Below are 16,029 nucleotides of genomic sequence, written 5' to 3' on the forward strand. Positions count from 1 at the left end.
ACCACTGTTCATAGGTTGAATCAATCCAAGTGTTACTGAAAAATGACCATACCTGTTCTTCAATAAATCTATGGTCAGTCTCTTGTAGCAAAGGACTTAATATTAGAAGATCATCTTGATGACAGAGGGGCGGGAGTAAAAATGAGGATGCTGCCACCTGTACATCAGGGGCGGTCAGGTCAGCAGCCAGCTCTCTGAGGATAGCACTGAGGTTTCCTGTTGAGTCACAGAAAAAGAGCAATTAGCAATTTGGCAATAGCAGTTAACAGGTCTGAGAACGGGGTTTAAAGAGCCCAGGGTGAACGTTAATTTACATTATCAGCTAACTTTAATCTATCACAGCCTCTTTAATCTGTTCTCCTCCCTGAGAAATGCCCTACCGATGAAAAGCTCAACTATGTGTTGCTGATCACAGGATAAGAACAAACATCTCAAAGTATATGTGTATGTATATTTTATACACTAAATAAGTACTACTACCATCATTTAAAATAAAATGACATGGAGCAGAAAAACAGAAAGAAAAAAGAGTAACAAAGGCCGACAAAGCAGGCATAATAGTAGTAGTATGGCACCCTAACTCCCCACCACCCCAGCAAATGACTGTCACTCATCCTAACCAGCTAGATTAATCTCGGTTCACCTATACTCTCAATTGACTATCTCATCATCCTCCATACTATTTTGGAGCAATCCCTGGAAAGCATATCACTTGCATCTATAAATATTTCACAGTGTATCACTAGAGTTAAGGATGTTTTAAACAATTTCACTATCATAATTTGATGTTTTAGTAATTACTAAACAGGGACTTCTCTGTTGACAATGCTCCCTTGAAGAAGATATAAGACACAAGACACACACACGTTAACTAAAAATGAAGGTAGGAAATACTAAGTTTCATAGAGGATGAAAAAAAGAGTATAGCTATGTTTAGAGAAAGGAGAGATTATACACAGGAATTGGAGACAGTGGACAGGGATCAATAAAAGCTTAATGAAGCAAGTAAGAGTCTGTTAGTTTAGTTACCAGTATGTGATACTCAAGAAAATAATTCTATTGGTGGCATAACATGCAAGCTATATTTGGTACTACAGCTAAATGTGGAAACAGTGGTATATCTCCATTTCTCATTTAAAGTAACTGCTGGCCGCCTAACTGTCCCTGAACAAAGTACTTCAAGATGATTCAGTTTTAAAATGCAAATATGCTTCTCTTGTAGAAATACACCACTTTCTGACGCTAATGAGAAGCAATTTTCAGTGTGGAGAAAATTAAAATACTTGAATGCAGATCCATAACAAAACTAAGATAGGAAATAAATATTAGGAACCCAAGTTTTGTTCCATAAACTTAAGAAAATTAAGCAACTATTGTGACAAAATTCTGTTTTTGTTGGATAACCATGATGAAAAGTTATTATAAACTTTATAACATAAATTATACCTTGGTATACCACTCAAGATTAAAGTGCTATCTGGACAGAGTTAAGAATGGAATAATGCAAGGCAATGTGTACAATAGATATGCACTCTAGAAGGAAATCAGGGAATGGTCAAATTTCTAATTGACTAGCATTATATATTCTGTGGAAAACCCTGGAGTAGAATCAAGACTAATCTTTGTGACTCATTCTCTCTCACATATTGAAACTAGGGACATTTTTCTCAAAAGAGAGAAGACAGCAAGACATGAAACAGTTTTCTTTTTTAATGTATTTTATTTACTATAAATTGATCGATGATTTCGAATTGTGGTGCTGGAGAAGACCTTTGAGAGTCCCTTGGACTGCAAGGAGATCAAACCAATCAATCCTAAAGGAAATCAACCCTGAATATTTATTGGAAGAACTGATGCTGAAGCTCTAATACTTTGGCAACCTGACGCAAAGATGCAAAGAGCTGACTCACTGGAAAAGACCCTGATGCTGGGAAAGACTGAAGGCAAAAGGAGAAGGGGGCAGTAGAGGTTGAGATGGTTTGATAGAATCACTGACTCGATGAACATGAACTTGAGCAAACTTTGAGAGATCGTGAAGGACAGGGAAGCCTGGTGTGCTGCAATCCATGGGGTCACAAAGAGTCAGACACAACTTAGTGACTGAACAACAGTGTTTACTATAAAATGGTAAACACATGGGTTAAGACTGACTCCCAAAACCTCCTGAACACAAAGCACAAAGTAAATGCCATATGATCCATTTGTTCAGGCACTGTATTAATCACAAATAGTAAAACATTCAGGTGTAAGGCACTTACCTTCATAGGTTTCAGGAGATAATAAAATCAACAATTCATAAAGCCTTTGTCTATAAACTACTGATGGTGTTTTCAAAGGACTTCCATAGGTTTTTAGTATTGAAGAGAGTCTTAAAGTAAAAAAAAAAGTATATGTTAAGTGTATAAGTTATATAACAATGTATACATATTCAACATATTGACATATAAAGATAAAATATGTATTATATATGTGATCATTAATGCTTTTATTTACTAAAATTATTTTAAAAAATTTTAACTGTGGACCATTTTTAAAGTCTTTATTGAATCTGTTACAATACTGTTTCTGTTTTCTGTTTTTTCTTTTTAAATATAAATTTATTTATTTTAATTGGAGGTTAATTACTTTACAATATTGTATTGGTTTTGCCATACATCAACTTTGGCTGCAAGGCATGTGGGATTTTAGCTCCCAGATCAAAGATCAAACCCACACCCCCGGCACTGGAATGTGAGCTCTTAGTCAGTGAACCACCTGGGAAGTCCCTATTTATTATTTTTTATAGTGTGTGACTTGAAGTTAAAAGAGGAATTACAAGTGTCAGATATGAAAACCATTTAGCTATTTTTTCTATCATATCTCATAAAACTATATATATCTAATGTTGTTACTATTTTGGCTATTAGCTGAAACTCTTACTAAACCCCCACATTTACAGCATTGCATTCGTGAAAACTAAACTCTGTTATGCAGAAAAGGAACAGGCCAAAGAAACAGGAGGCACAAAGATCTGGGAAAAAATCCAAGTGTAGAAAACTTCATCTGGAATGCACTCACCAAATAACAATAATCATCAAAATACACAGAATCATAAAACAAATTCACTTTTGAGAAAGCAAAAGCGGAGCCAATGTTTCCCCAAAAGCTCCAGTCATAAAAGCTCTTATCACTTCCTCTTTTCACTGTCTTTCATTCACTTTCATGTACTCTTTCAATCTTCTATTCATTCTCACCACTGGTATTAACATCATTTTATTGATGTTCACTCGTCTAATATTTATTAAAGGATGACTACACTTTGCCTTGGGATCAAATGGAGTGAAGCTTTCATCTCCTGTAGCAATACAAAAATTCAATGGAATTACTTTAGCTGTGCCACTGGAATAAATTTACTATGCTGTTATGGCATGTGGTTTCCAGGTATTCTAAGAAATCCTGGTAAAGCTTATTCATGTGTGTTTGCTAGAAAAATACTGCATGCTGTTTCTTGTTTCTAAAAGAAAAAAAGAATTATATATATAATTTTTTCTTTTTTGAGAGAGAGAAACTATGATTGACAGTCTCCTTTTTAAATAAAACACATTTATTTATTTACTGGCTGTGCAGGGTCCTCGTGCTGCTTGGGCTTTTCTCTAGCTGCAGGACGTGCGCTTCCCCCTGTGGTGGCTTCTCTTGTTGCAAAGCATGGGCTCTAAGGCGTGTGGGATTCAGCAGTTTTACTTGCCGAGCTCTAGGGCACAGGCTCAATAATTGTGGCACATGGGCTTAGTAACTCTGCAGCATGTGGGAATCTTCCCAGATGAGGAAGGGTACCTGAGTTCCCTGCATTGGCAGGGAGACTCTTTATCACCGAGCCATGAGGGAAGTGCAAATAATTATTTTTGACTTGTCATTTTATTGAAAAAAAAAAAAAAGAACAAAGTTGGTTCTATTTACTATCTCTCACCTTAGTAAACAACATTTATATAACCAGGGGAGAATTTTTTAGTTATGGAAGTTAAAAACAAATCCACTGTATTTTTGTATTCCTCTAAAATAAGATGGGGGGATTATGGCTGATTACACGAAAAATATTTAAATTGTATTGGCAAGACGCTAAGATATTACAATTCTTAAAAATTCTGCAACATTCAGTTGGTTTAAATACAATAGAATTTAGTTCAGAGGGTTGTGTGCATGTGCGTCCATTTAAGGAAAATAAGATGAATACATAAAAGAAAGAACTTATTCCTAAGGATTTCTACTACTATAAGTAGGGCAGATTAGAATCTCTAAAGGGCCTTCTTCTATAAATACACTTTAGATTTTGGATAAAAGATAATTTGCATTGCTAGACTTGAAGAAAGACTTTTCCAAGGTCAAGCCCACACTAGCCGCCAAAATAAATGATCATAAAACGCTTGAAATAAAAAATGAGCTAAAATCAGAGTGGGAACAACACCACAAGAACCTGCAGTTGAGCTGTGCCCATGCACTGTAGGGCTGCTAAATGAGATCTCTTAAAGACAGTTTATCCCACAGAAATTCCAAAACAATGCAATGCCAAAGAATGCTCAAACTACCGCACAACTGCACTCATCTCACAGGCTTGTCAAGTAATGCGCAAAATTCTCCAAGCCAGGCTTCAGCAGTAAGTGAACTTTGAACTTCCAGATGTTCAATCTGGTTTTACAAAAGGCAGAGGAACCAGAGATCAAATTACCAACATCCGCCGGATCATCGATAAAGCAAGAAAGTTCCAGAAAAACATCTATTTCTGCTTTATTGATGCCAAAGCCTTTGACTGTGTGGATCACAAGAAACTGTGGAAAATTCTGAAAGAGATGGGAATACCAGACCACCTGACATGCCTCTTGAGAAATCTGTATGCAGGTCAGGAAGTAACAGTTAGAATCGGACATGGAACAACAGACTGGTTCCAAATAGGAAAAGGAGTAAGTCATGGCTATATATTGTCACCCTGCTTATTTAACTTCTATGCAGAGTACATCACGAGAAACCCTGGGCTGGAAGAACAAGCTGGAATCAAGATTGCCAGGAGAAATATCAATAACCTCACATATGCAGATGACACCACCCTTATGGCAGAAAGTGAAGAGGAACTAAAAAGCCTCTTGATGAAAGTCAAAGAGGAGAGCAAGAAAGTTGGCTTAAAGCTCAACATTCAGAAAACAAAGATCATGGCATCCGGTCCTATCACTTCATGGGAAACAGTGGAAACAGTGTCAGACTTTATTTTTTGGGGCTCCAAAATCACTGCAGATGGTGACTGCAGCCATGAAATTAAAAGAGGCTTACTCCTTGGAAGGAAAGTTATGACCAACCTAGATAGCATATTAAAAAGCAGAGACATTACTTTGCCAACAAAGGTCCATCTAGTCAAGACTATGGTTTTTCCAGTGGTCATGTAGGGATGTGAGAGTTGGGCTGTCAAGAAAGCTGAGCGCCAAAGAATTGATGGTTTTCAACTGTGGTGTTGGAGAAGACGCTTGAGAGTCCCTTGGACTACAAGGAGATCCAACTAGTCCATTCTAAAGGAGATCAGTCCTGGGTGTTCTTTGGAAGGACTGATGCTAAAGCTGAAACTCCAATACTTTCGTCACCTCATGTGAAGAGTTGACTCACTGGAAAAGATTGTGATGCTGGGAGGCGTTGAGGGCAGGAGAAGAAGGGGACAACAGAGGATGAGATGGCTGGATGGCATCACCAGCTCGATGGACATGAGTTTGGGTGAACTCTGGGAGCTGGTGATGGACAGGAAGGCCTGGTGTGCTGCAATTCATGGGGTCGCAGAGTCGGACACAACTGAGCAACTGAACTGAACTGATGCCTAAAGATGAAAAAGGCCAAAAAGCTTGCCCTAAGAGACACTAAAATTTATTATTATTATATAGACAATGTAGTATGGGCACTGAAATGGGCAAACCCATCAATAGAATATGGTAAGAAAATATAGAAACAGACTGTGCTCTGGCATTTACGAGAGAGAGGAAGCATGGATTTATTTAGTAAAGTATGGGACAATGTGTTATCCATATTAAAAAAGAATGAAATTGGAACCCTATGTCATTCCAAACACAAAAATAAATTCCAGATTGATTAAACACAAATGTGAAAGACAAAAACCTTAAACATTTTAGAGAGGGGAAAAAAAAAAGTATGTTTATAACCATGCAGGAATATTTTATAAATCAAAAGGTAGGAAGTACTAACCAAGAAGTAAAAGCCTGATAAATCTGACATTTAAATTAAGAATGTCTGCGGGGCCCAGGTTCGATCCCTGGTCAGGGAACTTAAGATTCCATAAGACATGTGGTGCAGCCAAGAAAAAATACAGAATGTCTGTTAATCAAATCATTATTTTACCTAAAAATAGGTAAATATATGCATGATAGGGATTTCATAGAAATAGTGAGGAACAATAAACATACAGTATGACACTTAAAGCATCAGGAACCAGATACATATAACATTATAATGAGATACCAATTTATACCTATTGGATTAAACAAGAGTTGATATCTGAGTAAGTGTTGCTGAACAAGTAGATTGATGGTTACTCCCATTTACTATGGATATACATACGAAAAAATTTTGGAAAATAGTTTGGTTATTTCACTGAACAGGAAGGTAAGTTGCTGTATATTCAATTAAATATTAAACAGCAACCAACAAGAACATACTTGCATGTAGAGGAAGTTTAGAAATATCATGTTGAGTAAAACAAGTTAAGCCTCAGAAACAATATGATACCATCTGCCTGATCAAAACCAAGCAAAACTAAACAAGGAACTGTTTAGGGAAACATGTACATGTGATACACTTTTGAAAAATGCAAGAAAATGACAGCTCTAAAATTCAGGATAGTGATCACCTCTAAAGGTAGGGCAGAAAGAATGGTATTAAAGAGGAGCACACAGATAAACTTCAAAAGTTATCAGTGTTCTAGTCCAGGGATAGCTAATTTGGGCCCACTTCCCCTTATTATTAATAAAGTTTTACTGGAACACAGCTGCATTCATTCATTCACAGATGAGCTATGACTGCTCTTAAGCTACAACAGAACTAAGCAAGCGCAACCGAGACTGTCTGAACTGAAAAGCCTACGATATTTACTCTCTAGTCTGTTAACATTCATTAACCTCTGCACCAGCTGAGCTGAACTCACAGGGGTTCACTTTACTGTTCTGCTTCATAAGCCATAATCTGAACTGTATTTTTCTTATTTTAGAATTTTCTTCAGCCTTGTACTTTAAAATAATTATAGTTTCATAGGAAGTTGCACAAGTATTTTGCCATATACATAAAATGCTGTATTATTAAACACTTTTTGGAAAATCTTTCCCTAACCTGTACATTTCATTAATTGGGAAATTATTAGTGACCGTGACATAAATTATATTTAAAAAAAATAAATCAAACATGAAAAATATGAACAACAAAAAACTGAAACTGTTAACAAACATCTGGTTCTTACGAACACAGAACAGCACTAACAAACCAATAAAATGCATACCTGAAAAGGTTAACAGGCTTAATATACACTTTCTGGGTTAAATCTGACTGTATGGAAGATACATTATCCACCAAGTAACTTTCCTTCCCTTTTAATATGTATTTTTCAAGATCCTACCCTAAAAAAAAAAAAATAATGTAACTAAGGAAGATACATTATCTACCAAGTAACTTTCCTTCCCTTTTAATATGTATTTTTCAAGAGCCTACCCTAAAAAAATAAAAAATCATGTAACTAAATGTTTGCCTTCCTCTACAAATGGAAAATCATTCACCAACTACAGAAACTTGGCCTCATTAATGTACTTCATAAAATATTACATAACCAGCAGGTAAAGGATTGCTATTAAAAATCTGTATCAAATCTAAACAGCAGATCCTTACTGAGTTAGCAAATCCACAGCGCAAGGAAGTGGTGGAAGAAGATGCTGCATTACTTCCTCAGTAAGGAGATCACCGCAGTGGGCGACAAAGCTCTTGATAGCTGAAAAACAGAACAGACCCTGACTTAGCAGAATGTAACGAAGCATGAAAGGAAGCATTCAATTTTGGTACAGCATTCGCATTTTTTTAAGAATAAAGAAATGTGTGAAAACCAAAAAAATTCTTGAAACTCTAGTAAAAAAAGGAACCTAGTGGCTTCTACTTCTAGTGAAACTGAAAAAACAGAAAAACAAATCAAACTTCCTAGAATTACTAAAGGAGACCAAAAACCAAATCAACAAAATGTTGCTTTCTTGGGGTTTTACTCAGACCTTAAACTCAAAGTAGACCTTCAAGTCTACCAATTCTACACTAGTTCTGAGGAACCTGGCCGAATTTAAGTCGGCATGTTAGGTTTTACAGATGTTACCTGAAACATACAAGTTTTCATTAGGAGTTATCACATATATAGAAAAAAATGAATATTTAAAATTTAGACTCAGATTCAAGGAAGCACTGATTTTGGTTTTGTTTATTCATGTCATTTTTACTCTTAAAAAAGATGTTTTTTAAGAAAATGTGCTTCAGAAAAAAGTCTGTGCTTCCATGTCTTTTCCTTAGCTCAAATTTTCAATGTGGATACTATTTTTAATGGTCTGTGTGTTGTAGAAGGGTACAACGTTCACATATATAAAAAGCTAAATAGAAACCATACTTAGTCAATATTAACTAACTTCAACCCTAGTTTTTCTGAAAAGGGAAATGAATGCCCACTTAACACAAAGCAATCTTGACATTTCTCAGGTAGATCATATTATAATAAAATATCCCAAAGAGAAGAATGCTTAAATTTGTTTTTTTACATCATACTTCTGTTACAATAATTGCCAACAAATCAATTATTTCAATAACAAAAATCACCAGAAGCAGATTCTCCCCCTCAAGTTAAAACATACACGTGAAGTTAAAAGATGGAAAAAGCCAGAGGAAAGGGAGAGAAAGACTAAACTCAACCTACCACAGAGAGCACCAGCGCGTCCTTCCAAGGTTACCTGCCATGTGAAGGAGTCTCCTCGGCTCTTTTCTGTTTCTAGGTCTTTAGGAGACACTGGGAAGACACACCTCCATAAGAGCAGTACTCGCGCAAGGTGGTGACTGACAAACGCAGGACCTGCAATTTATTCAACTTGTCGTTTGTACAAGAACCCGAAGTGGTTCCTCTTTAAAACCCTTCCCTTTTAAAAGAAACATATTTGAATCCACTACTGCTGGATTACTTCGTCCCTCTAGTTCCAACAAATGTACTACTGGATCACTGACTATCTGAAGGCACTGGAGTAGAGAGAGGAAAAACAAGGAAGTGACAGCAAAGTCTGGGCTCTGGGGTCTGCTCTTCTACTACTGCTGTGACCTCTTTATGCCTCAAAATTTCTTTGAACTGTAAAATGAAGCTAGACCAACCTGCACTGTTTATCTCCAAAGATTTGTCCTGAGCCAAACAACATGTGCACTTTAAATTAAGCCTAAAAAACTAATGTGCCTGCATAAATGCAAAGTACTACTGTTTTGGTAACAAATAGCACTGCATCCTGAGAGTAATTCTTTTAAAAAAATATTTATTTGGCTGTGTTAGGTCTTAGTTGTGGCATGTGGGATCCAGATCCCTGACGAAGGATCGATCCCAGGGCCACCTGCACTAGGAGCTCAGAGTCTTAACCACTAGAGCATCAGGGAAGTACCCTAATTCTAACTTTTGACAGCAACTTGCTCCAGGTCAAAAATCAGACATGATTAAATCCAAAGGCAAATTTTTTTTTTTAAAGATTTCAGAGCAATATTTATAAACTGAATACAGTAAAAGAAGCCATATTCACTCCTTGCTTATTACTTTCTTTGAGGAAGTAGTACTAAAAACATCCTAGGACTGGGATAAAATAAGGAAACTGGAGTAAGGCAATTAGGAATAGGTGACTTTAAAGGTTTCTGTGACTGTGCACACAGGCACACTCATATACAGTGGGCTGTGGGAACAGAGAAAATTCTGAATGCAAAATTTAGTCACACACCAAAAAACAAAGCAGGTATGCTGTCACTGGGAATATCCACAGTTAACAAAAAGTTTCATAGTATCTGCCCTTAAGATATCTCACTAACTCAACAGTGAAGAAAAGTAGCATCACTTTTCAGAGAGGTATGAGGATAATTTATTTCAGAAGTGTATGTAAAGTAAGTTAACAAATGTGAGTTTATAGTAATTACAAAGTTAAACAAGAGTAAGTTTATTCACACCAAGAATAACACTGGATCAAACAAAAACCAAACACACATGTAGATGCCTGCAATTGAATCAAAGATACTAATATGGCATCAGAGAAACTGAAAAGTGCAGCGAAAGGGGTTAAAAATGTTCACATTTGAGAAATAAATTTAAATGTGGTCTACCTGAGTTTAGGTTCTTCAGAACAGTGAATATATTAAAAATGACAATGAAAACTATAAATGGTGAAGGAAATGCTGAAAATGCATAAGAGGTGTTAAAACTGCCAGGCAAAAATCAATAAAGCACTCAGTTCAGTCGCTCAGTCGTGTCTGACTGTTTGCGACCCCAAGAACCACAGCACGCCAGGCCTCCCTGTCCATCACCAACTCCTGGAGTCTACCCAAACTCATGTCCATTGAGTCGGTGATGCCATCCAGCCATCTCATCCTCTGCCATCCCCTTCTCCTCCTGCCCCCAATCCCTCCCAGCATCAGGGTCTTTTCAAATCAGTCAGCTCTTCACATCAGGTGGCCAAAGTACTGGAGTTTCAGCTTCAAAATCAGTCCTACCAATGAACACCCAGGATTGATCTCCTTGCAGTCCAAGGGAATCTCAGGAGTCTTCTCCAACACCACAGTTCAAAAGCATCAATTCTTTGGTGCTTAGCTTTCTTCATAGTCCAACTCTCACATCCATACATGACCACTGGAAAAACCATAGCCTTGACTAGGCGGACCTTTGTTGACGAAGTAATGTCTCTGCTTTTTAATATATTGTCTAGGTTGGTCATAACTTTACTTCCAAGGAGTAAGCATCTTTTATAGACCTTTGTTGACGAAGTAATGTCTCTGCTTTTTAATATGCTGTCTAGGTTGGTCATAGCTTTACTTCCAAAGAGTAAGCATCTTTTACATGGCTGCAATCACCGTCTGCAGTGACTCTGGAGCCCCCCAAAAATAAAGTCAGCCACCATTTCCACTGTTTCTCCATCTATTTCCCATGAAGTGATGGGACCAGATGCCATGATCTTCGTTTTCTGAATATTGAGCTTTAAGCCAACTTTTTCACTCTCCTCTTTCACTTTCATCAAGAGGCTTTTTAGTTCCTCTTCACTTTCTGCCATAAGGGTGGTGTCATCTGCATATCTGAGGTTATTGATATTTCTCCCGGCAGTCTTGATTCCAGCTTATGCTTCCTCCAGCCCAGCGTTTCTCATGATGTACTCTGCATAGAAGTTAAATAAGCAGGGTGACAATATACAGACTGTCACCTAAATTCCACTCCACCAAATATAATCAGAGCTCCTTGGAGAAACAACTGGTTGTAAGCTGAAGCAGAAACTGTGATGTCAAAGCTGAGACATCTTGTCATGTCAAAAATAAAGCTGTTGTCAAAAGAACACTACGTTCATGTTAAAAGGACACAGGGGACCTTCCCAGGTGGTACAGTGGATAAGAATCCGCCTGCAAATTCAGGGGGCATGGATTCGGTCCCTGGTCGGGGAAGACTGCGCGTGTCATGGAAGAATTACTGTGCCTGTGCACCACAACCACTGAAGCCCGCATGCTCTAAGGCCTGTGACCCACAACTACTGGGCTCACATGCTGCAACCACCGAAGCCCATGCACCTAGAACCTGTGTTCTGCAATAAGAGAAGCCGCTGTGATGAGAAGCCCATGTACCACAACTAGAGAGTAGCCCCCACCTGCTGCAAGTAGAGAAAGCCCTCGCACAGCAACAAAGACCCAGTGCAACCAAAAATTAAAAAAAAAAAGGACACAGGAACCAACTAGCAGGGGCTCCCAAAGACAATTTGAGGATCAAAGGAATAATGACTGCAATGGATTGAAACACATAAATATATAACAATCTGTGAGTTTATAATGATACCTAAAAGCAAAATCTCACTCATCTTTGAAATTAGGACAGCAACACACTCTAAAAACAGATAATAAAGTGAAAGAATAATGTATTTTTTTTAAAAGCCCAAGAAAACAATTAAAAAACATTAATTTTTTTATCCTTTTGGTATGTTGAATATGAATATGCACAAAACTGGATGCCCTAATCCCTTATATAAAGGCTCTCTTGTAGTCTTCTTCCAATGGGATTACCCTGTTTTGAAAGCTTTTGTTCATTAAAACATTATACTTATTAAGTAGTTTATTTTCTTTTTTAATTAACCAAGAACAATCAATATGGCAGGCAGGAAACACCTAGACAGAAGTAAATAAAAGCTTGACCACATTATTCCCATCACATTGTGAAACCATTGTCTATGCCAGGGGCCAAACAAGCATTTCTATTAAGGCCCAGAGAGTAAACAGTTTTGGCTTTGAAAGCCGTACCATCTCTGCTGCAGTTACTCAATTCTGCCACTGCAGGGCCTGAACATTAGAAACAATATGTAAACTAACAATGGTGGTTGTATTTAACAAAAAGTTTATTTATGCACACTGAAAACTGACTTTCATGTATTTCTCATGTATCACAAAACACTCTATTTTTGTTTTCAAACTGTGAAAAACATAAAAACCATTCTTAGCTAATGGGCTGTATGAAATAGGCAGCAAGCCAGATTTGCTGAACTCTGATGTCGTCCAGTAAGTCTTTTTAATCACCTCAAAAACATTACTTAAAGTGGCTCTTCATTTACGATTGCTTATTTTAACTGAGCTCCTTTTAGATCAAATTACTTCAGAAGTGTCAAAATGGTTTGCTGGTCAAACCCATCAAGTTTTATATCTTAAAACTAAACCAAACAAGTATAAAAAGAAAATTAGAGTATAGTTTTAATAAAGTCATAAACTGAGTTTTAAAGTTATTGGATGTAAATATAATAGTCATGATCATAAAATAATTACTAATTTTTAAATAAATATAATTTAAATATACCCTATCCTCATCAATGTAATCACCTTATTAGTGTCACTGATTCTCAGAACAATTACAGAACTGGATTCATGGGCTATCATATGTTCTCTTGCCTATCTTTAAATTGTGGAAAAATTTTTTTCGTGAGGATAGATATGAATGATTTTTGGAAAAACCAGAGTTAAGTGTGAAAGCTGATCAAATTGGCTTATCCTAACTAAGGCTCATAAACTGGTCTTAAAGAGAATTTCAAATAAAGACATCTGAAAACATTCTGAGAATTAGATAAAAGAAGTATATGGTTTCTTACGGTGACTGCTAGGAGAAAAATTTTTATATGAATATTTAAATTCTGGTATATATCCAACTTTAAGTTAGTCTTATCAAATCATACATCAGAATATTTATATTCAGAAAACACCACGTAGTTTGTAGTTTTATAAGCCCTCCACAAAACTGTTACCTAAAGTCATCAGCGCAGCAATCAACAGCCATCCGGCCTGTGTGCGCTGAGCTGAAAGGCGACTGTTCTGAGCAGCGGAACACAGCAAATCCTCTGCTAACGCCATAATAATCTATTGATGTATAGAAGAAAATGGTAAAAACAAGTATATCAGTTTATAGGTAATGACAAATGATAGCAACTAATAAAAACAATCTCTTGAAAAATTAATTCTTACACGTAATAAAAGTACATGATAAAAGATAATCATTCACATACACTATACCATAGGACAATGTCATAAAGGAAACAAAGAAAACGTCAGGTTCCCAGGATAAACACTGGTATATTAGACTGTACACAGCAACCCTAATTCTGTACACAGCAACCCTGTAATTCTTTGTAGAGTTTACATGAAAACATTGTACAACTGTTCAAGCTGCCTAAAATTTAAATTGACTTTTACTTTAAAGAAAATTTGATTACAGGAAACACACTTTAAAGTTCTGCACACTACTGAGGCTGATAATAGTCTTTCCAGAGGTAGTATACTACATAACCATAGTTAAAAGTATTCAATAATTTCACAATGAAGCAGTTTCACAGCATAGTGGGATTAATTTAAAATATTATATTTTAAAAGTCTAAGAAATAGTGTTTTAAAACAAAAGAAGGGAGAAATAGGATATTTCACATTTATGGATAATGTATGCTTATAGGATACATATGGGTTTCTCTGGTGGCTGAGATGGTAAAGAATCTGCCTGCAATAAGGGAGACCCAGGTTTGATCCCTTCATCGGGAAGATACCCTGGAGAAGGGAATGGCAGAGCTGAATATATAACCCCCCCAAAAAAGAAAAAAGCCTTCAGGAACAAAGTATCTTACTAACTGGAGGTATTTCTAACAAAAGGCACTAAAACCAACTCCTGTTTAAGTGTGGATATGATATTTTTAACTATCCCTTCATTTTTCACAGTTATTACATTAATGATACTTAACACTAAGTAGTAGCATAGCTGATAGCTCAGAAACCTGTCTTGAATGGCTCTTCCTGGGTGACACACAGGAAGACAATGATGGCTTTTAGGAAATGCTTGAAATGTCACTATCATACGTGAAGAATGAAATCGTTACCTTGCCCTTTCCATGAGGAATTCCTAGAGGACAATGTTTCACTGCTCCAAGCAGAGCTGCCACAGCAAAACTAAAGCCAGTCACTGCTTCGGGTGAAGACTTAAGCACAGTAAGCCTTTCGAGGCAACGATCTAAGAGTGGCGTCAGGTAGGAAGGCAGTGCCACAGCAATGCAGTGCAGACACCATGCGGCTGCTAGTCGAACGGAAATGCTAGGATGAACAGTAACTGAAATGACATTGTCAAGGATGCCTGCAAGGATGGAATAAACAAACAATGACTCAGCTACAGAAATAAAGTTGTCATCAAAGAGCAAAAAGAGTAAGTGGCCACATGGATTTAATATATATTATCTTTATCAAAAGCCAGTCAGAATTTTAAAAATTAAGTGATACATAATTATAATTTTTTGTACCTAAGAATTACTTCTACTAATATATCACATGAAAATTGGCTTAAATTAAGTCAGTAGACAAAGGAAAGTTTTATTTCCTAAATAAGCCAATGTTCTGCTTACTTGATCTGAGATCATTAATGTGGTACTAGAAATTAATAACAAAAACATGTTGAGAAGAAATGTCACATCTTAGGTCAGCTTCCTTTTAAGTCCTTTCTGGCATATTTATCTATGTAATTAGTATTCTCCCTATCCACCATATTGCTCTTACCTGAGAACAAAATGCTGAACAAAATCAAGGCTTCACTAGGTCCCAGAAGGCTACTAAACCACTATGAAGACAATGAAATGCAAATGCTACCACCAGGAAGGAGAAAGTCTGTACTGCTACAATTCAACATATACCTTCATCATAACGTGTAACAGTTCATGTTGACTGCTACCTAACCAACATATGCCCTACAATAAATTGCATACAAACCAAATATAATGTAAGCTCTAGGCAGCAGGAATTGTGTATCACAGTCCAAGGACAAAAGCCATTAAAGATAATTTTAATAGTAATTACATAACAGAAGCCTGTCACAAAAGGCCTCATGCTATATGATTCTATTTATATTAAGTCTCGTCCAGAACAGACAAATCCAGAGACAGAAAATAGATTAGTGGTTATCAGGGCTGAAGGAGAGGAAATGCAAAATGACTGCTAATGGGTCATTTAGGACTTCTTGGGGTGATGAAAACATTCTGGAATTAGACAGTGGTGGGGTTTGTACCACTTTGTGAGTACGCCAAAACCACTGAACTGTGTACTTTAAACCAGTGAATTTTATAGTATGTGAATTATCTCTCAATAATTTTCAAAGAGAAAGAAAAGAGAATGCTTAGAAGACCTTTGAGGAGGTAAATTACATGTACCATATACAAACTAATACTTTCACTGCAGATGAAAGATATAAGTTCAGGATTACTTCTCCATTTT

The 16,029-nt window shown here is 36.7% G+C and overlaps 1 protein-coding gene across 4 annotated transcripts in view; it reads right to left on the reverse strand.

The window, feature by feature from the left end:
* The window catches only part of HEATR5A (HEAT repeat containing 5A), a 96,173-nt gene that overhangs the window by 49,435 nt on the left and 30,709 nt on the right, over positions 1–16,029 (reverse strand). For all 4 annotated transcript variants that reach the window (XM_052659446.1, XM_052659445.1, XM_052659443.1 and 1 more), the window contains 6 exons: positions 14,652–14,902; positions 13,536–13,647; positions 8,957–9,109; positions 7,900–7,999; positions 2,259–2,368; positions 53–216 (listed from right to left, as the gene is read on the reverse strand). In XM_052659446.1, the coding sequence (XP_052515406.1) occupies positions 53–216; positions 2,259–2,368; positions 7,900–7,999; positions 8,957–9,109; positions 13,536–13,647; positions 14,652–14,902 (890 nt within the window). The remainder of the gene's footprint in view (positions 1–52; positions 217–2,258; positions 2,369–7,899; positions 8,000–8,956; positions 9,110–13,535; positions 13,648–14,651; positions 14,903–16,029) is intronic.

The sequence above is a fragment of the Budorcas taxicolor genome, chromosome 21 (assembly GCF_023091745.1).
Source record: "Budorcas taxicolor isolate Tak-1 chromosome 21, Takin1.1, whole genome shotgun sequence".
NCBI lineage: Eukaryota > Metazoa > Chordata > Mammalia > Artiodactyla > Bovidae > Budorcas > Budorcas taxicolor.